Source organism: Delphinapterus leucas, chromosome 14 (assembly GCF_059928025.1).
Source record: "Delphinapterus leucas isolate spDelLeu-1000000601 "Yukka" chromosome 14, BTC_Dleu_Yukka2, whole genome shotgun sequence".
Taxonomy (NCBI): Eukaryota; Metazoa; Chordata; class Mammalia; order Artiodactyla; family Monodontidae; genus Delphinapterus; species Delphinapterus leucas.
The window spans coordinates 16410143-16431410 of record NC_143142.1 but is presented as its reverse complement, the minus strand read 5'-3'; the positions used below and the strand labels follow the sequence as shown (position 1 = coordinate 16431410).

The 21268-nt window shown below is 48.2% G+C and overlaps 1 protein-coding gene across 2 annotated transcripts in view; it reads left to right on the top strand.

Annotated features, from left to right (window-relative positions):
- Nucleotides 1-21268, top strand: part of GCN1 (GCN1 activator of EIF2AK4) — a 56886-nt gene that overhangs the window by 3460 nt on the left and 32158 nt on the right. Inside the window, exons 2-21 of one of the 2 annotated variants that reach the window (XM_089894549.1) lie at nt 1591-1693; nt 5051-5114; nt 5649-5780; nt 6262-6374; nt 9238-9332; nt 9423-9557; nt 10377-10445; nt 10575-10683; nt 11281-11355; nt 11608-11736; nt 12234-12284; nt 12564-12662; nt 12884-13057; nt 14758-14910; nt 16129-16221; nt 18274-18349; nt 18501-18660; nt 19693-19882; nt 19974-20098; nt 20866-21044. In XM_089894549.1, coding sequence (XP_089750675.1) covers nt 1591-1693; nt 5051-5114; nt 5649-5780; nt 6262-6374; nt 9238-9332; nt 9423-9557; nt 10377-10445; nt 10575-10683; nt 11281-11355; nt 11608-11736; nt 12234-12284; nt 12564-12662; nt 12884-13057; nt 14758-14910; nt 16129-16221; nt 18274-18349; nt 18501-18660; nt 19693-19882; nt 19974-20098; nt 20866-21044 — 2324 coding nt within the window. The remainder of the gene's footprint in view (nt 1-1590; nt 1694-5050; nt 5115-5648; nt 5781-6261; nt 6375-9237; nt 9333-9422; nt 9558-10376; nt 10446-10574; nt 10684-11280; nt 11356-11607; nt 11737-12233; nt 12285-12563; nt 12663-12883; nt 13058-14757; nt 14911-16128; nt 16222-18273; nt 18350-18500; nt 18661-19692; nt 19883-19973; nt 20099-20865; nt 21045-21268) is intronic. The other variant, XM_089894548.1, reaches the window with a different exon arrangement.

Below are 21268 nucleotides of genomic sequence, written 5' to 3'. Positions count from 1 at the left end.
GGGCTAACCCATATTATGAAACAAAGGAATTGTGTCAGGGATATGGGGAGGGTCTCTGGTGGGGTTGAAGAGGGAGAGAGGTCTTTGGTAGAAAGGCAGAAGTAGCAGCGCAAGCAAATTATTTAGAGATATGGCGATAACTACCGAAATAATCAGCCAATATTGGTGAAAGAGATTGTCCTTGTAGGTGAGGGCATGTGACTGATTTTTGGAGCAAACCTCCCAGAACTTTTTGACCCTTTAATTATATACGTGAATGACTATAAAAACAAGAGACAATATTAAAACAAATAATTTGTGTAGAAGACAGTTTTGGACATGATTTTATTCATTGCTAATAGAATTATAGCAGGGATTTATCTGTAAGAAGAACTCAGTATTATTTTCTCTCTCTATGCACCCTTGAGTCTTATTCTACTAATAAGGCCTGTCCGTGAAATACCCTCAAAAGAAAAAGAGGGCGGGTGTTACCCACTTGGGTCTTATTATGCCCTGCTCAACTGCTCATGTATCCACAACCTGCCTGCTTTGTAGCCTGTAGAATATGGTTCAGGAGCCAGATTTTCAGGAATATTTGCAAACTGCCCCTCTTTCTAGGTCTTATGCTTATGTCCCTGTGCAGGGGATGCAGTTGTGGTAACATGGATGGTGGTTGAAAGCTAAGGACTTGTTAGCATCAGTTTTTAGACCTGTTGGTTTCAGGTTTAGTTTCAGAAATGCAGGTGCTGTGGCCCACAGGTCCAGTCTGAGCAGTGGCTTCCTCTCTGGGAGTTGGTTTCTTCATCACCTGTGAAATGGGGATATGGTGCCTGTCTGGAAGGCTTGCTGGTAGTAGTAGCTGATTTTGTGCTCGGGATGAGAGGTAAATGCTCTACATACACTATCTCATTTAGTCTCTGTTTAACACTCATGAGGTAGGTGCTGTTGCCTGTATAGATGGGGAATCAGAGGGTCAAGGAAATGATATAATTTGACTGAGTTTCCACAGCTGGTAGGAGGCAGAGCTGGGATTCAATTTCTTGACCTTTTACCCGCTAGCCAACTGTGTTTATGAGTTGCCAGGATACTCCTTCATATGGGAGGTTTAAAAGAGATAATATAAAGGGAACATACCTGGCATTTAGTAGGCCCTCCCTAGGTTTTGCATAGTTTGGAAGGGATATTTTCTGTCCTGAGGTCTTTGCCTTTGACCTTCACTCTTTTTGTCCACGTTTAAATGAGGTATACTGAGTGGCTGACTGGTTGGGTTAAAAGCAGTACATCTCACTCAACTGGGGGTGATTGTGTCCCCCAGGAGATGTTTGACAATGTCTGGAAACAGTTGGGGTTGCCGCAGCTGTGGTGGGAGGATGGGGTGCTGCTACTGGTGTCCATTGGGTAGAGGCCAGAAACGCTGCTCAAAATCCTACGATGTATAAAGGCAGCCCCCAAAGTCAGGAGTGTGGAGGTTGAGAAACCCTGGGTTAGAGAGAGCTTCACTGAGTTCTGCACCTCCCACAGCTTGCTCGCTCTCTCTGTTTCCGCCCCCCCCCCCCCCGGCAATGTTTTGTACTTTGCTGAAATTTTTCTCTGTGGGCTTGGTCTTCACAGGTTTCTGAGACACTAAAGCGTTTTGCAGGGAAGGTGACAACAGCCAGTGTGAAGGAAAGGAGAGAGATCCTCAGTGAGCTGGGGAAATGTGTTGCTGGAAAAGGTATTTTTTTTTCATTTCATTGATTTCATTTCAAACTAAGTTGGGTTCTCTGTTTAGAACCATGGCCGCCTTTTCACCTCACAGCAACTTCTGTCTTCACTGTCAGTATTTGTTTGTTATAATCTGCACTGAAGCAGTTGGGTTGGTGGAGAGTTTATCCTTCTAGGCGCCAAACCTTTTTACCAGTTTTAACCATTTTGATTGGAAATAGTTCTAAAAGATACCAGCAGTCTTTCTTAAGTGATTTATTGGATGGAAAAACATTTTCTTTATGACCGGGGGCACCATTTTTCCCAGTCAGTGTTCTGTGAAAACAAGCAAGATGGTATCAAGTGATTGGCTAGTAAAGGATTCCAAGATCATGTAAGTTTGTGAGATGTCACATTTTATTTCTTTTATTTTTTAATTAATTTTATTTATTTTTGGCTGTGTTGGGTCATCGTTGCCGCGCGTGGGCTTTCTCTAGTTGCGGCTAGTGGGGGCTACTCTTCGTTGTGGTGCGTGGGCTTCTCATTGCGGTGGCATCTTTTGTCGTGGAGCGCGGGCTCTAGGCACACAGTCTTCAGTAGTTGTGGCTAGCGGGCTCTAGAGCGCAGGCTCAGTAGTTGCTCCACAGCATGTGGGATCTTCCCGAACCAGGGCTCGAACCCTTGTCCCCTGCATTGGCAGGCGGATTCTTAACCACTGCGCCACCAGGGAAGCCCAGATGTCACATTTTAATCCAGTGTTTCCTTGAACCTCATTTTTGCCAAAAACCTGTTCAGGGTCTGGGCACCACATTTTGGGAAATGCTGAGCACATGTAGTTACCCTGATTCTGTACCATAACCCGAGGGCTCTTGCTGCAAATTATGGGGCATGTATAAGACTAGTGTGCCTTCAACCAATAAATGCTCATTAGTTTTGAGTTTCTTTTTGGTGTGTTTTTACTATACAGCATTGGTTCTCAGAATATGGTCCCTAGACCAGCAGTATCAGCATCACCTCAAAACTTGTTTGAGATACAAATTCTCAGCTCCACCCCAGAGACTCAGATTCACCAAAACCCTGCAGGTGGAACCCAAAGTCTGTGTTTTAACAAGCCCGCAGGTGATTCCTGTGTTTGCTGCAGTTTGAGAACCATGGCGGTATAGAATTGGGTCTCCGTTTCTGTCAGCTTTCACTTGTTGTTAGGAAAAAGCCTACTTCCTACCACCCTCTCACCCCCATTCTCATTCGCTGCTTCTGATCTACTGTTGCCTGGTTACATACCCAAGCTTGTTAAAGTAGTGTGTAAATTAAGTAAATTGCTGTTTGTGAGCTTCTGAGAGATTCTCCTGTGGATCAGAACTTTAGCATATGAGTGTTATGGCACCTTCAAAAGTCTTTCTGGTCACTTCTGAACAGAGTTCTAGTTAGAAAAGGCTGCCATGTGATAGATGCTAGCTGGACTCCCTGAACCATAATGGCTGACTCCCTGCTAAGTAACAGCTGAATACTACTACACTTTTCCCCATTTTGTGGAGTAAGGAGTTGGACATGTGTGGGTGAAGTTTATGAACTACTCAGGGCCTTTTCAGGGTGATTCTACTCTTCAGTCACCCTGAAATTCTACAATTCAGGGTGAATTACGTTTGTAAAAAGTTTAGTAGTCTTTGATATACAAGTTGATTGGGGGAAGTTAACCTCCCATATGAAATTGTTAATTCTCAATTTCCTGATTTTGAGTCTAAGGAGGAGTCATTGCATACTGATAACTCTTCTGGCCTCTCCTTTTGTTAGGGTAGCAAGCAGGTCACCAGGAGAGTTCATCAGAGGTGGTGCAGTGGTGCAGAATGTTTTCTGCCAGGGCGAGGAGTTGAAGTCTTCCTCAGAGCTGTCGATGCGGATGGTCGGCCTGGCTCAGCCCAGTCTGGCCCTGAGGCCTCTGATGCTCTCCGCAGTTCTGCCTCGGTGTACTTGAAGCCTGAGACTCTGAGGCGGTGTCTGCTGTGCCTGTTGTTTCCAGTCACAGCCGTCTAGTGCAGAGTCAGAGGTGAAGGGCTCTGCGTTCTAGCCATGGCTCTGCCACTTACAGGCTGTGGGACCCGGTTCAGGTTACTTAACCTGTGAGCCTGTCTCCTTGGAGTGAGGAGTGAATGAGAACACATGGGGACGGTGCTTGACTCGGTGCCTGGCTATGGTCAACGCCCAGTGTCTATTAGCTGTTATTACTACTGTTCTCTTAGCCACAACCTGTTCCCGGCTCCAGTCACTCTTTTCCTCCGTTACTGAGGTAGCCTCAAATCAGATGGACCATTACCAGGCTCAGGGCCCTGGGGGAGCTGGGTGCCCGCCCCTCCTTCATTCCCCATGCCCCCATCGTTCGGGTGCCTGAAGTGTGAGGCCCTGTGCAAGCCCTTTGTGGGCCTCCTGCTCTCAGTGCCTCCCACGCTGGTCAGTTTGACACTCAGCGTACATTTCCCCCTGTCAGACCCTCCCCTCTTTGTCTGCGGGCTTCAGTCTGGCATGCAGAACCTGTCACAGGTTGGCTCTCCGTTATTGAGCACTATTGTTTCACCAGTTTCTCTTTCACTCAGCTGGCGTGCTTGGTTTTCCATGCCTTGGTTTCTTCATCTTAAAAATGAGCTCAGTTGCAGTACCCACCTTACAGGAATTGAGTTAATGTATATAAAATGCTTAGGGCAGGGCCTGGTGCCTCATGAGCACTGGTTAAGTGTCGGGTGTTGTTATTCCTCCTCCTCCTCACGCACTCTGCACAGGCATTGTGCCTTCTTATCCCGTGCACTTCTGCTCATGTTGTTAACACCACTCTGCATGCAGGCCCCTCTTTCCGTTTGTCCACAGCCTACTCATCTGTTAGGCCAAGCTTCTGTGTCCTTAAAATCTTCAGAAACCTCTCTGTTATAGGTGTTCTTCTCTTTTCTGATCCCTCATAGTACTTAAGTTTTGTCCTATGTTTTAAAACCAATTATTAGAACGTACGTAAAGAAAAGTACACATGTCATAAGTGAACAGGTCGCTGAATTATCACAAACTAAACACAGCCGTGTAACCAGCACCCGGATCAAGAAGCAGAACATTTCCTGTACTCTAGCACCTCCACTCGAAAGCATGTTAAATTTCGAGGGCACTTGTCTTACCTTAGTTTCATTCATTTAACAGATGTTTGTCCGAGAGCCTTCCTGTGCTAGATGTTTCTTTAGAGTCCTATTTTGTCATTACTTTTTCCTGTTGGGAATTCTATCTCAAACGCCCGGGGAGTGTCCAGTGGGCAGAGGTCATGTCAGCAGAATGCCTGGCTCGAGCAGATGCCCAGGAAGTAGATTTTATTGAGTAGATTTTATTTTATTAACCTCTGTGTAATCTTTGGTTTTAGATCTGCCAGAGGGAGCAGTGAAAGGCCTCTGCAAATTATTCTGCTTGACTCTGCATCGATACAGGCGAGTCCCGATCAAAGGCCCAGTGTCCAGAGCAGTTTGTGCAGAAATGTGGTATAGGGTAGTGGTTAGAGCCCAGGCTTTGGAGCCAGACTGCCTGGGTCCTGCGCAAGTTACTGAACCTCTCTGTGCCTCAGTTTCCTCATCTGCAGAACAGGGATGATGCTTTTACCTACCTCATAGGTGGTTGTCAGTAAGAGTCAAGTTCTTGGAACGTTGCTTGCCACGTTGAGTGCTCAGTCTCTATGCTGGCACCGGTCATGTGTGTAAAAGCACTTGGCCTAGTTTGAGGCCTATAGTAAGTGTTCCCTAAAGGTAGATGTTGTGCTTACAGCCTTAAGGCTCATTTGCCCTTATTAGATGCTTCCAGAACTCTCAGATGAGGTAGATTTATCCAGTTACTTCCTAATCCCATCATCTATGACCCACTGGAATACAGTGCAGTCTAATTTTCCTGAGAAAGACCAGGCTTGGCCTAAGCCCCCCACCCCTGCCCCAAGTCCACATGTTCACCTTCCCCTTCTTTCCTCCTCCTAGAGATGCAGCCTCACGCAGGGCTCTGCAGGCAGCAATCCAGCAGTTGGCTGAGGCCCAGCCAGAAGCCACTGCTAAGAACCTTCTGCACTCTCTGCAGTCTTCAGGCATTGGCTCCAAAGCAGGTGTCCCCAGGTAAGAGGTAAAGGTGGTGGCCCACTGGGGATTGGTGGAGTCCTACTCGTGAGAAGCCGGTGCAGATGAGCAGGCGTGCACATGCCTGCCCCTTTCCTCTTTGCAACTCTGAGGGGTGCCGGCAGTCTGCCTTCTGAATGGACGGAGAAGCCAAGATGTCAGGCCCAGCGGAGAAACCACTTTCCTGAGGAACAGGGTTGGGAAACCAGTGGAAGTAAGGCCATTTTAAGGAGAAACCAAATGCCCAGTAGGCACTGAATGGAGGAAACCATCCTTTTGATTTATAGTTGTGAGTGCTAAGAGGTGGGAGTTTGGCACTCCTTGTCCTGAGTTGTCATAGATGATTTGTGGGGAACAAGTTTCCAGTTCCAGTTAGGTCAGTGGAGGGTCTTGCATAGCAGGCAAGGCCTTGTGGTGAGCATTCGTCCTCAAGATGAGGCTGCTGCTCTGACCTCATCCCTCCCCTCCCCTCCCCTTTCAGTAAGAGCAGTGGCTCGGCTGCCTTGCTGGCCCTGTCCTGGACCTGCCTACTGGTGCGCATTGTCTTTCCCTCGAGAGCCAAGCGGCAAGGAGACATCTGGAGCAAACTGGTAGGTTCCCCGGGTCTTTGCAGTCGTGCCGGTCAGCTCTTTGCACAGAGTTGGGACATGTTTAAGCACCTTCTCTGGCCAGTGCTCTTAGTGCTGGGTGACCAGGCACTTTGAGTTACCCTGAGGTGTGTGACTTTGGTGGATGGGCATGAGTGCAGCATAATAACATTCGTCTATTTATCAAATATCTTTGAGCTTTCCTGGGTCAGGCATGGTGCTAGGCCCTGGGAATACAGTGATGAGCAAGAGAAACGTGGTCCCTGCCTTCATGGCATGTGAGGAAGACGTGACAGGCCAGAATGGGGAAGACAGGCAGAAAACAAGTAACCCAGAAAATACCAATTCTTTCCTCCCGTTCTATGCCTGCTCCTTCCACATTCCCTATCTTGCCTTTCAGCATGTCTGCTAACCAGAGATGGCCCAATAGGCCAGGTTGGGAGATTCTTTTGAATGTCTAGATATGCTTAGTGGAGGGCAAGAGGGATGGTCTTACGGTTTAACAAAAAAGGAGTCTGAGGATCTTGGTATGGATTTGACTCTTGGCCATGAGATTTGGCCAGATACCTAATTTCGGAGCCCATTTCCCATTGCTGCAAAAATGGGGAAAAGTACCACTCACCCATCCGCCTCAAAGAGTTGCCATGAAGATGGGCTCAGAAGAGGTGTGAAAGGGCTATAGAAACTTACAGAGGGCTGTGCAGGTAAATGAGGAGTGAGCACCTCTGCCTGACACAGCCAGCTTGTAAGACTTATTGAGGCCTCATCCCTGGGAGCTTATCCAGCATACTTCTGGGGATGACCATAGATTGGCCATCAGCAGTTGATGGAAGGATAAGAACACTGAAACCTCACAGGTAGTGGATATGCTGGAAAACCACCTTCAGAGTGTGGGTTCCATTGTTACCAAAAGGCCTTCTTGTAAGATGGTTTATCATGGGCTCCCTCAGTAGCATGTCTCCAATGAATTCTTATAACCGTTATCCAAGGTAAGTCAGTGTGGGTTAGTGAGGGGGAGGGGTCAACCCCGGAGTTGTGTTTATGGGACAGGATGCATCAGGAGCTTGAAACCGTGGTGGTGGTTTCTGTGTCTTGAATCTGGGTTTTTCCTTTGCTCATTGCTGATGTTGACTATACACATAGGAGTAGTTCATTCAGTCCCTTAAGTATTTGTTGAGGGCCCCCTGCGTGTCAGGTGCTGTTCGAGGAGCTGAGGCTGAAACAGGGGACAGGTGAGAAGACCTTAATTTCTCATAGCTTTCAGTTGTGGGGAGAGGGTGGACACAAACAGGTCCACATATAAATGACAAGGTGTAGAGTCGTGCAGCAGAAAAGCAGGCAGGAGGATAGAGAGAGTGGTTGGACGGTGATGGTGGGAGGAAGGCCTTTGGAGGAGGTACCATTTGAGCAGGGACCTGAAGGATATGAAAGAAAAAACCATGCCCAGATTATGGGTTAGAACGTTCCAGGAAGAAAGAACAGCAATATAGTTCTGAATGTGATATCAGCAAGCTTAAAAAGCTATTTTAATAATAATTTTTAAAAAAAGGTTCAGTATTCAACAGGTGTAGAATGATATACCAGTTTCCTTCCCACCCCTTCCCTAGCCATCTCGGTCCCCCTCTATTACTAGTTTCTTATGTAGTAGAGGTATTCTCTGTGTATATGACTAAATAGACCTTTTTGTACAAGTGGTAGCATACATACAAACTTTTCTTTCGCCTTGTGTTTTTTTCGTTAACTGGATTTAGATTTGTTCCAGAGTATTATATAGAGGTTCTCATTCTTTATGACTGTTTACTAATCCTTTGAGTGGATGTACCACGGTATATATATAACTAGTTCCTTGTTTATGACCACTTATGTTGTTATAGTCTTTTGTTATAAAAAATTGTCGCCATGAATAACTTTGTACCTCTGCCATTTTGTACACATGCAAATGGAATTTGGCAGACTTCTTAAGCATGCCTTTTTTCTCAGGGTGGCAGTCCACTGCTCACCAGTGACCTTGGGTGTTCGTGGCACATACAGTCTCTGTGAGGCTTTTTTTTTTTTTTTTTTTTTTGCGGTACTCGGGCCTCTCACTGTTGTGGCCTCTCCCGTTGCGGGGAACAGGCTCCGGATGTGCAGGCTCAGCGGCCATGGCTCACGGGCCCAGCCACTCCGCAGCATGTAGGATCTTCCTGGACCAGGGCACGAACCTGTGTCCCCTGCATCGGCAGGCGGACTCTCAACCACTGCGCCACCAGGGAAGCCCTGCGAGGCTTTTTAATTGAGCACCTATTAGGTGCTTCACTCTGGGTTGGATAGTGGGCCCCCCTGCAGGCAGGATCAGCATATCAGTGTTCACTTCTGTATCCACAGTGCCTAGCATAGTGCCTGCCACTTCATCAGCGTTCATTGCTTGTAGAATTAATGAAGGAATAGTCAAGGCAGATGAAGAAATATATGAAACAGAATGCTTATCCTTTTCCCACATGGCACTTAACCTTGCTGGAATTATGTATTTATTTGTGTGTTTATTTGTTTAGTATCTTTTTCTCCCTCTGGACTATGAGGTGCATGAAAGCAAGGACCGTGTCTGTCTTATTCTCCAGGTGTTTTCATTGTCTCACTCATAGTAGGTGCTCAACAAATACTTATTAACGAAGTGCTTGAGTGAACAGATGTAATTCCGGGACAGGGTTAAGTGGGGGGGGGGGCAGGGGGTGGAGGGAAGAGGATCTGGCTGGAATTGAGTGGGAGAGGCCTGGCGGAGATGACCTCAGGTTCTGGCGGGCCTGACGAAAGTCTTGGGCAGGCTATGAGGGCCATGGGATCTCCGCTCCCATTTTACGTCCGGACCTGAGCCTCCCTGTCCCTGCAGGTAGAGGTGCAGTGCCTGCTCCTGCTGGAGGTGCTAGGCGGCTCCCACAAGCACGCCGTGGATGGTGCTGTGAAGAAGCTCACCAAGCTATGGAAAGAGGTGACAGGAGGCAGCAGGGTGGCGGTCATTTCTTCTTCCGTACCACCTCCACTGCCGTCTGATACACCTGCTTTACCCGTTCCTCTTCAGAACCCGGGACTGGTGGAACAATACTTGTCAGCCATTCTCAGCCTAGAACCCAACCAGAACTATGCAGCCATGCTGGGGCTGCTGGTGCAGTTCTGCACGAGCCACAAGGAGATGGACGTGGTCAATCGGCACAAGGCAAGTGGACTCTCTGGAGGGAAGGAGGGGGAGCTTGTTTTGCCCTGGTGGCCCCTAGCTGCTGGCCTTATCTGAAGTTTGTTGGTTTTCTCACCTGAGACCCCGGCCTTTCATGGTGATATATGAACTTTGAGGAGCTGGAAAGTTTCCCCTCCAGTTGTGGCTTGGGATGGATCCTGCCATAGTTAACGGGATGATGATTTGCCTGTTCATACAGTCATTTATTCACCCACACTGAGCATCTGCCTTGTGCCAAGCTCTGTGCCAGGTGTTGGGGTTGCAGCAGTGCGTGAGGGAGCTGTGATCCCTTCCCGGGCGGGACTGAATCTGAGGAGGCTGCCGTTAGACATATCGTCATCTCATTATCTCTGTGAGACACGCTGCAAAGGAAAAGCGCAAGAGGCTGTGATACTCTGGTTGGGACTTGTCTTAGGCTGTGGGTCAGGGAACACATCTCTAATGAAGGAACTTAAAGGGTGAATAGGTGTTAACAGGTCAAGAGGGGAGGAAGGGCATTTTGGGCAGAGAAAGCAGCGTGTGGGCAGAAATGTAGAGGAGGCAAAGTGCGGTTGGAGGGGCATGTGGGTGTCTGGGTGAAAGAGGGTAGCAGGTAGGCCTGTGAGCCATGCCAAGGACTTGGACTTGCTCCCAGGAGCCATGGAAAGCTGTGGAAGGCTTTTAGATGGGGAATGGAGTGATCACTGGGATCTTCATGCTTGACACCATGACATTTGGGACACTGATTGGTATTTTTTAGAAGCAGTCCCACAAGAGGGATCTCAGAACATCAGGGTCTAACCAGGTCTCTGTATTCCCTAGAGTGCCCTGCTGGATTTTTATACGAAGAACATCTTGATGAGCAAAGTAAAGCCTCAGAAGTATCTGTTGGTGAGTGTGAGGTGGCCCTTACTCACCTGGGCAAGCTAAATCCCATTTTAAATTCTGTGATTCAGAACCATCCTTTATTCTTGGTCTGTTCCCACGAAGGCTGGGTGCCTGACCCCTTTCTCTTTGTAGGATAACTGTGCCCCTCTACTCCGATACATGTCCCACTCGGAGTTTAAGGATCTGATATTGCCCACCATACAGAAGTCCTTACTGAGGAGTCCAGAGAATGTTCTTGAAAGTAGGTTCCTGCCAAACAGGACGGTGGGAGGGAGGTGAAGTTGCCTGATAAGCCGGGTCCCCACTACTTGGCAGCAGGAAGTGCTTGGGGCGGGGGGAGATGTATTCACTGTTTACCTCATTGGGCCCTTGGGAGAGAGATCAGGGACCCTTTTGAGAGTATGTTGAAAGTAATGGGCCCTCTTGCTGGAAGAATGCACAAAAGTATACCCACTTAAAATACTGCATACATTTTTAGAGGTCTAAGAACCTTCCGGAAACCAGGTTAAGAACCTCTGCTCTAGACAGTTTGACCTTGGTGTGGAGGTGGCACTTGAAACCATAGGATATGAGAGTTGAGTCTCTGTCTCTTTTTATCTTGGTAAGAGGTGTGGTGGAATGTCGGAGGGGCAGTTTTTTGCTGATTGGGATGGGGCAGTATACAGCTTTACAGCAGAGCTGTGGGACAAAGGTGTGACCACCATGTGACCATACAGAGATGAAGAGTGGTCATGTCCTATGTGTCTACACAGCAGGCCTGAGCATTGGCTGGGGAGTCAGGCAGAAACGGGCATTTCCCCTGGAGGCCAACGTGATGCGTGCTTTCTGTCCCCCTCAGCTATCTCCAGTCTGTTGGCATCAGTGACTCTCGATCTCAGCCATTATGCCCTGGACATCGTGAAAGGACTGGCTGGTGAGTGTCCCAACCCCTCTCCAGCCCCTGGAATGGCACCTTGGGTTTCGGTTGTACTTATCCCTATTGTACAAAAAGGGGTAGGAGACAGCTCAGTTTAGAAATAAACTACAGTTGTGTAGTTTCTTTCCTGAGATCCTTTATAATGAGAACACAGAGCCAGGATTGAAGAGTTGGGAGCAGGGAAGACAAAGATGAGAGCCTGGCTACTCAGCTCTCGGCAGCTTCTGAGCTGCGGCTCTCCGTGTCCAGGTCAGCTGAAGTCCAACAGCCCCCGCCTGATGGATGAAGCCGTGCTGGCGCTGCAGAACCTGGTCCGCCAGTGCAGTGACTCCTCGGCGATGGAAGCCCTGGCCCGGCACCTGTTTGCTATCCTCGGAGGTGGGCAAGTCCTTCCCGGGCATGCGGATGGCCAAGGTGTGGCCTCTGGCATTCCTTGGGCACTGGGACCTGTTGGGGGCTTGGTGCTCTGAGTTTGCTTGTGTCAAGAATGAACAGAAGCATGTGCAGATCAGTGTGGATGGGGGTGATCTCAGTTTTAAGCATAGGCATTATCGTTTGCATAGGGGGAAAAAATAGAGGGAAATACACCAAAATGTTAATAATATTTTAGGTAGTGGGAACATGGGTGATTTTTAGATGTTGCTTTTATACTTTTTCTATTTGTCACATTTTCTGCAAGAACATATTATTTATTTCTTTAGTTAGAAAAAAAAAAAAAAAGCCAGTACATGTGATGTTAAGCCCAGCTACATGATAGAAAGGCTGCTTCTGGAATCAGAAACTGTATCTTGATGTCACACACATGACTACCTTATTCACCCCCTTGGGAAATGTGGCAGATGTGAATTTTGAATCTTTGCTATCTCTCCTCTCAGGCTCGGAAGGAAAACTAACTATTGTAGCCCAGAAGATGAGCGTCCTCTCAGGTACAGAATTTCTCCACAGGTAGTAGGAAGTGTAGTAGTGGTAGTGTAACGTAACTGTTAGGTAAGGTGAGTCCGTTGGATCTTGACACCTCTGACAGTTTTGGACATCCCAGTCTGGCCTCCATAAAAGGCAGGACGTCTGATGGGGGATTGAGTGGGGGGTCAGTCATGGCCAGAGGAGAGGCATGGCTGCTGGGGAGGTGGGCAGTGACAGGAGGACTGGTGTGTTGGCAGTTTTGTGCTGATGAGGGGCTGAGCAGGGAATCCCCTGCCTTCCAGGGATCGGGAGTGTCAGTCATCACGTGGTGGCCGGGCCTTCCAGTCAAGTCCTGAGTGGGACCGTGGCTGAGCTGTTCATCCCCTTCCTCCAGCAAGAAGGTAATTGTGCACCATGGTGAGGGTGCAGCCTGGACCCATCCTTGACCCCCAGTTTTCACAGTTGGAGCCTGCCATGAACCCCTTCTGAGGGCCCTGCTTCCTCTCCCTGAAGCATCACTGCTTCCTCTCCCTTTACTCCTACTTGCTTTCGCATGCAACTGGCAGTGATGTGATGTGGGTCTAAGACATAGGGCTGACTGGACTTCTGCTTCTTGCCCTAGTTCACGAAGGCACCTTGGTGCACGCCACCTCTGTCCTGGCTCTCTGGTGTAACCGGTTCTCCACAGAAGTGCCCAAGAAGCTCACTGAATGGTTCAAGAAAGCCTTCAGCCTTAAAACCTCCACCTCTGCAGTGAGGCACGCCTATCTGCAGTGCATGTTGGTCTGCTTCCGAGGTGAGATGCTTCCCTCACAGAGGTGATCGAGGTGATCTTCAGGGCGTCATCACCGTTCCAGGCTTTCCCTTTCGGTCCAGCTTTTTTTGCATCATTTCCTCCTGAGCCACTGGGAGCATCTAGCTTAGTCATCCATAAAGCCTAGAATCAGAGCCCAGTCTTCACAACAGATTCTGGCTTCTCCTCCTTATCAGACCTTCAGAATACAAAGCTTTATTCAGAGAGGAACCACAACCAGAACCTGTCACTCTGTTTTCTGAAATCATGGAGAAATGATTCTGATAAGACTGATTTATAAGGTGTAAATTATATAATCTTTACACTGGACCTATTAGAAACAACAACTGCCCTCGCTTCAGTGCTAACAAACCTGTCATTTGGGCCTGAGCATCTACCTCCTTCCCAAGCACAGCGAGGGGAAACTTCAAATCTGTAGGAGCTTGATCCCCAAGGTAAAAATCTCTAATATTGATGTCCACCTCTGAGATGGGCTCATATTTCACTTCAAGTTTAAACTTATGATGACTGGGTTTAAAAAAATGTTTAGGAGACTCCAGAGCTGCCCCTAGAGAGGTGACCCCCTCCTGTACAGTGTCTGTACTTGTGTATTAGTTTGCAGTTTTGCTGCACTGATTGAACTTGATTTTAGATTGAGTTCTAAATAGCCAAGTCTTGGTTTAACCTAGTCTCTTTAGCTTGAGTTAGTTCTGCTTAATACTTTAAAAACAATCATAAAATAAACCTTTAAAATATACATTTCTTGGATTCAAATCCATGGCATCATCCAAATGAAATACTTGTTTCACTGTGAAATACTCTATATAGCAATTTAATAATTAAGAAAACATGGGTTGGGACTTCCCTGGTGGTTCAGTGGTTAAGACGCCATGCTCCCAATGCAGGGGGCCCGGATTTGATCCCTGATCGAGGAACTAAGATCCCACATACTGCAGCTAAGCCTGTGCACCGCAATGAAGACCCAGTGCAGCCTAAATAAATTACATACATACATACACACACACACATATGTGGGTTTAGCTATAGTTTTAGTAGGTTTCTACTTTTTTTTTTTTTTGCGCGGTACGCAGGCCTCTCACTGTTGTGGCCTCTCCCGTTGCGGAGCACAGTCTCCGGACGCGCAGGCTCAGTGGTCATGGCTCACGAGCCCAGCCGCTCCGCCGCATGTGGGATCTTCCCGGACTGGGGCACGAATCCATGTCCCCTGCATCGGCAGGCGGACTCTCAACCACTGTGCCACCAGGGAAGCCCTCTACTTTTTTTTTTTTGAACAGAGTTTAGTTCATAGGTCAGCAGATTGGTTCTGGTTTTGGGATTTGGGTCTGGAGGTTGTCTGGTGTGGGAGAAGAGCCCCAGAGAGAAATTAGTCAACTTGAGGTTTGCCCTGGCTCTCCCTCAACCAGCTGTGTGGCCTTGGGCAACTCACTTCACCTCTCTTGGTCTGTTTCCTTATCCATCAAGTGAATACCTAGACTATTGGACTAGTAAGGACCCTTCTAGCTCTAGCTTTATGGTTGTAGAGTTTGATATAAGTCCTAGATTTTAATTCCACTTACTTGAGATATTTGAAAGGTAACTGAAGGGTGTTAACCATTCAGACATGGGTGAATAACTCCTTTCTCAAGTAATCTTGCCTCCTTGCGATTGGGGTGTTCTGTAAGGTGCCGGTTCTATCTCCACAGGTGACACACTGTTGCAGGCCCTGGACTTGTTGCCCTTGCTCATCCAGACAGTGGAGAAGGCAGCCTCCCAAAGCACTCAGGTTCCCGTAGTCACCGAAGGGGTCGCTGCTGCCTTGCTGCTCTCAAAGCTTTCGATGGCTGACTCACAGGCTGGTAAGAGTCCAGAGATGTCCAGGATGCTAGCAGACAAGGGCCTCTTTCAGAGTCCTTGGGAGGAGTGCCTTGATATTTAGGATTTTACAGGATTAGCTGGGCCACTTGTCACCTGCAGGGATGAATTTTATCTACACGCCCCTATCCTGGAGCATTGGAGCAACAGGGCAAAGGAGGACAGTGACAGAGTCCCCTGGCTGCACTCCCGCTGCACAGTGCAGCACTGAGGCTCATCCCTGCAGATGATAAGTGGGACGTTGTTTCTAATTGGTTATACATTTATAGGGTATAACATTAAAAGCTTCCCCGTAGCCATCCTGTCTCCCAGCCACTAAGTTTCGTGTCTAGAGATGGTCAATGTGTAATTGCTGAAACATGCTGGGTGACATACTATACATGCCATACTGCGTACTGAACACATCTTGGAAAAGATTCCAAAATCAGTACAACAAAAAGAGCTTTCCTTTTTTTGTGGCTACACAGTATTCTGTGTTTGTTTAGTCTACATCCTACTCTGCATGGGGACATAGCTGAACTTATTCCTGTGGTTAGAAATGGAGTTCAGCTCTTTTCATATATATTATTGTGTGCCATCTGACTATATACCAAGGCACTGGGCTACTTCTGTGGCGGGGAGGCAGAACATGACCCTGTTTCAGCAAATTTTAAGCTGCTTTACTCTACTGGGAGAGAGGATATGCAAAAGTTATCTGTTGTTTAAGGCAAAATGTGGCGTAAGAGCAGTTTTGAAGGAGGGATTTCTTTTAGTTTAGGGGTTGGGTGTCAGGAAAAGCTTCATGAAGAAGGGAGCATTTGAACTAGGGCCCTGAGGGCTAGAAGGGTTTTCACTAGCTGGCCCAGTGTGAGTTCAAATGAGGGAAGGGCGGGGAAAGCACCACATGTGGACCTCAAGTAGTTCAGCCTGGCACCTGGAACAGGTGGGAATTCCAGGTGGGAAGCAGCTCATCTGGGCTCCTGTGGGCTGCAGAGAACCACCAAAGCTTTTCCTATAGGCAATGCCACCAGAAGAACAGGTTAGTTCTCGGAACCGGAGGACAGTGAGCCTGGGAGTGACCCGCCCCCGCTGAGGGAGAACTCCTGCCTGCTGCAACAGCGGAGAGTCTGTCAGCAAAGCCAGCCCCCGCAGCTTCAGCATGGCGGGGACTAGCCCTGGCATGTGGGGGGCTGTGTGGTAGAGTGACCTTTTGTTTCTTGCAGAGGCCAAACTGAGCAGTTTCTGGCAGCTAATTTTGGATGAGAAGAAGCAGGTTTTCACTTCTGACAAATTCCTGCTCATGGCTTCAGAGGATGGTGAGTCACTACCCCCTTAGTTGAAGTCGAGTTTGGGGCTGAGTCTCTGGTGGGTCTTCAGAGAGGATCCTTCCCTGACTGCCTGTTGTTTTGACCAGACAGCTCAGCAAAAACCTGGAGCAGAGTGATCTGGCCAACAGCTCAGCTTTTGTGGGAATGAATGTACTCCTGTGGGATGTGGAAGGCTAGGGAAATGGGAGGGAAGTGGGAGATTTGTGGAGACAGCACTCTAATAGTTGTGGAGCTGTGATATTAGGTGTAATTATAGTTGACTGGGTAATTGGTGCTGTCGTAGAGGCTTTCGTGCACTGAGAGGCAGCTGAGAAGCTCTGGCGAAGTGTGGCTGGCTCCACCCACACCAGGAGATAGAAGAACTACTGGTTTCTATCTTGGCAGAGAAGGAACAGTTGATCTTTAAACGTATGTTTAAAATTCTAGGTTGCCTTAGAAGTATCTGCCGCTAATTGGTGATTGGAAAAGCCTTTTGACTGACAAATCACAACATTCTCTTAATGAGCTACACCTGTTAGTCACTTCCTGATGTTTAAAAGATGTTTAGCTAATTTTTGAATAGGAGATATATTCACATAATACAAAAAAAAAAAAAAAGACCCAAGGGAGTCTACACTGAAAGTTATACCCTTGCTTTGATCTCTAGCCATACAGTCAGTGTCCCTGGCCGTGGAGAACCAATTTTATCAGCTTCTTGTGTATCTTTGATATTTTATATTTATACCAATAAATAACCTTATGTATCAGTTCTCTCCCTTTTTTACACAAGTGTTAATATTCCTACTGTATGCATTGTGCCGTCTAGATTTGGAAATAATTTCACGTCAGTATATAATGAGCGCTCTCATTCTTTTTTAGAACTGCATAGTAATTTAAAAAAATTGTTTTATTGACGTATAGTTGGATTTACAATGTGTTAATTTCTACTGTACAGCAAAGTGATTCAGTTACACGTAATATACATTCTTTTTCATATTCTGTTATGGTTTATCACAGGATATTGAATATACTTTTGCTTGTTCCAAAATACACGTGTGCCTATGGAGAACAATATGGAGGTTCCTTAAAAAACTAAAAATAGAACTACCACACGACCCAGCAATCCCACTACTGGGCATATACCCTGAGAAAACCATAATTCAAAAAGAGTCGTGTACCACAATGTTCATTGCAGCTCTGTTTACAATAGCCAGGACATGGAAGCAACCTAAGTGTCCATCGACAGATGAATGGATAAAGAAGATGTGGCACATTATATACAATGGAATGTTACTCAGCCATAACCAGAAACGAAATTGAGTTATTTGTAGTGAGGTAGATGGACCTAGAGTCTGTCATACGGAGTAAAGTAAGTCAGGCAGAGAAAAACAAATACCGTATGCTAACAAATATATATATGGAATCTAAAAAAAAAAAAAAAAAAAAAGGTTCTGAAGAACCTAGGGGCAGGACAAGAATAAAGGCGCAGATGTAGAGAATGGACTTGAGGAAGTGGGGAGGGGGAAGGGTAAGCTGGGACAAAGTGAGAGAGTGGCATGGACTTAATATACACTACCAAATGTAAAATAGATAGCTAGTGGGAGGCAGCCGCATAGCACAGGGAGATCAGCTTGGTGCTTTGTGACCACCTAGAGCAGTGGGATAGGGAGTGTGGGAGGAGATGCAAGAGGGAGGAGATACGGGGATATATATATATGTACAGCTGATTCACTTTGTTATAAAGCAGAAACTAGTGCACCATTGTAAAGAAATTATACTCCAATAAAGATGTTAAAAAAAGAATACACGTGTGTAGTTAGCAAAAAAGAAAATTCATTAGATACATGTATATGTGTAACTGAATCACTTTGCTGTACACCTGAAACTAACACAACATTGTTAATCAGCTATACTCCAATATAAAATAAAAACTTAAAAAAAATTCTAGTGAACTGTAACTTTCCCTTTACATTTTGGTGTTCATTTTCCAGCTCTTCCAAGTCCTTTCTGGATGTGTTCTCTATTTTAAAAACACTTGTGCTGTTTCTGTCCCCCCGCCAGCCCTCTGTACCGTGCTGCATCTGACAGAGAGACTCTTCCTTGACCATCCGCACAGACTCACAGGCAACAAAGTTCAGTACGTGGGGCTCGTTTACTTTTCCCCTTTGGCCAAATGACACAAACCCTGACAGGAGCCTGAGACGTGGCGGTGTGTGAGGGGTGGAAGGCTGGCTGTGGAGAGCCCCACACCTGGCCTTACCCCAGGACGCCCTGTCCCTCTGCTGCAGGCAGTACCACCGGGCTCTGGTGGCGGTGCTCCTGAGCCGCACCTGGCACGTGCGCAGGCAGGCCCAGCAGACAGTTCGGAAGCTGCTCTCTGCTCTTGGGGGCTTCAAGCTGGCCTACGGACTCCTGGAGGAGCTGAAGACTGTCCTCAGTTCTCACAAGGTCAGGGCATCTGGGCTGCAGAACTGGGGCTCTCAGACCCCCTTAGCTGACCCTGCTTATGCTGTGGGATTTTAACTAGACTGCTCCTGGGCTGTTCTCACTCACTCAGACTCTGTGTGATGCCAGAATCTTCTGCCCTGGAGTTTGGGTAACACCTTGTTTCATATAATTCCTTTTCCTTTTCAGATGCTTTTCTTTCTTCCCATGTTTTATGACATGTAGCTCATCCTTTTTATTCTTGAGTAATGGAAAAACACTTCTTTTTTTTTTTTTTTTTTTTTTCTTGCGGTACGCGGACCTCTCACTGCTGTGGCCTCTCCCGTTGCGGAGCACAGGCTCCGGATGCGCAGGCCCAGCGGCCATGGCTCATGGGCCCAGCCGCTCCCCGTCATGTGGGATCCTCCTGGACCGGGGCACGAGCCCGCGTCCCTTGCATCGGCAGGCGGACTCTCACCACTGCGCCACTAGGGAAGCCCGAAAAACACTTCATTTTTAAAGCACTTTATAATTTTTTAAGTGTTTTCTACCCATTGTCCCTTTCAGTTTTTCACAATGCCTTTAAAAGGCTGACAGGCTTACTATGCTTATTTTGTATGAGTTGTCCAGGGTTCCGGTAGCTGAAATGACTTGCTCAGGGTCCCCCAGCCAGTGGGTGGCAGAACTGGGAGTTGACCCGCAAGACCCGGCTCCTAGTTTCAGTGCTCTTTGTGCCCTGTTTCACTGCTTCCCTCCTTCCCTAAGCCTGCTTGAGGGATGTGGGCCAGTGACAGACTTGCAGTCTCAGGGTAGGTCCCCTGGACCAGTGTCTGTTGCCTTCTTTCCCCCTGTGGGCTGTTTTAGGTGCTTCCTTCCAGGCCCATCTCATAACCTGTGGGTCCCAGTGCCGGGCACTGGGTGTCAGTATCCACACCAGCAGGGAGCCCAGAGAACAACATGAATGAGAGGCAGCTGCCTCCCTGGCATCTTCATCTCCTGTGTGCCAGGCCTGCACGGGGCTCTGAGCAGCGGGGCTCATGTGTTGTCTCCCCACAGGTGCTGCCCTTAGAGGCTCTTGTGACCGATGCTGGGGAGGTGACTGAGGCGGGCAAGGCCTACGTGCCTCCGCGGGTCCTGCAGGAGGCTCTGTGCATCATCTCTGGGGTGCCGGGGCTGGAAGGTGATGTCACCAACACGGAACAGCTGGCCCAGGAGATGCTGATCATCTCCCACCACCCGTCCTTAGGTGCGTGCCTGGGGCGGGTATTGGAGGGGCGGGGACTGTGTTGCAGGAGCAGGCCGGGCAGAAGGCCTCAAAGAGCTCCCCTTCCCTTCAGTGGCTGTGCAGTCTGGCCTGTGGCCAGCACTTCTTGCCAGGATGAAGATCGATCCGGAAGCCTTCATTACCAGGCACCTGGATCAGATCATTCCCAGGATCACCACACAGAGCCCCCTGAACCAGGTAATTGGTGTGTGAGCTGGTTCTGGTCTCAGGTCAGAGTCCAGACAGGGGAGATTCAGAGAAACAGGTGAAGGTGTGATGAAAAGTGGGTTGAACCCTTGGGTTTCATGTGGCAGAAAATGCAAACTAGTTTGAGCACAAGAGGGAACTTGCTTGTTCCCTCATCTAACTGGTAAGACCCAGGATGTGACTGGACAGGGACTCAGGTGTCTTCAGGACCTTGTAGGTGGTGTATCTCTTGCTCTCTGTCCATCTCTCTGTCTCATCCATCTGTGTCCTATCTCTGCTTTCCACGGTATGGGCTCCATTCTCAGTCTCCCCTTTTTAGTAGCAGGATAGCTATTCCAGGCTTCTTGTCCCCCATCAGCTCCAGTGGGAAAAGCTTGCGTTTTCCAGTCATTTCAGCTGGCATGGGGTCTTACTGCCCTGCTTGACCTGACTTGGGTCTTGTGCTTATCCTGAGGCCCATCCTGGTCTGGGTCACGTGCCCACCTCTGGAGAGGGTGGGGTCAGCTCCACCTGAACCACAGAGATTGAGATTGGAAGAGGAATGTGTCCCCCAAATCAGGGTGCTAGTACCAGGTAGGCACAGCTCGCTGAGAAGGCAGGCACACACTATGGTTGTCCACTCCAGTAGGCAGTGCTCAGAAAGAGCAGGCAGTGGCAAGAAGAAGGGGAGCCAATTGCCTGGGGCATTTAGGCCTGGCAGGACCCCTCTCCAGTGCCAGCTGTGGCGCTCACTGACCGTGTCTATGTTTGTCTGGCAGTCTTCCATGAATGCCATGGGCTCCCTATCCATCCTGTCCCCAGACCGGGTCCTCCCTCAGCTCATCAGCACCATCACCGCTTCTGTGCAGAACCCAGCGCTGTGCCAGGTGACACGGGAGGAGTTTGCTATTATGCAGACCCCTGCCGGGGAGCTGTACGACAAATCCATCATCCAGAGGTGAGCCCCCACTCATGGGCTCAATAGCCCCAAGACTTAGTTTTCTTTTTTTTCTCTTTCCTTTTTTTTTTTAATTAATTAATTAATTTATTTGGCTGCGTCGGGTCTTAGTTGCAGCACGCGGGATCTTTCGTGGCAGCATGCGGGATCTTTCCCTGCGGCACGCGCCCTCTTGGTTGCCGCACACGGGCTTCTCTCTAGCTGTGGCACGTGGGCTCTAGAGC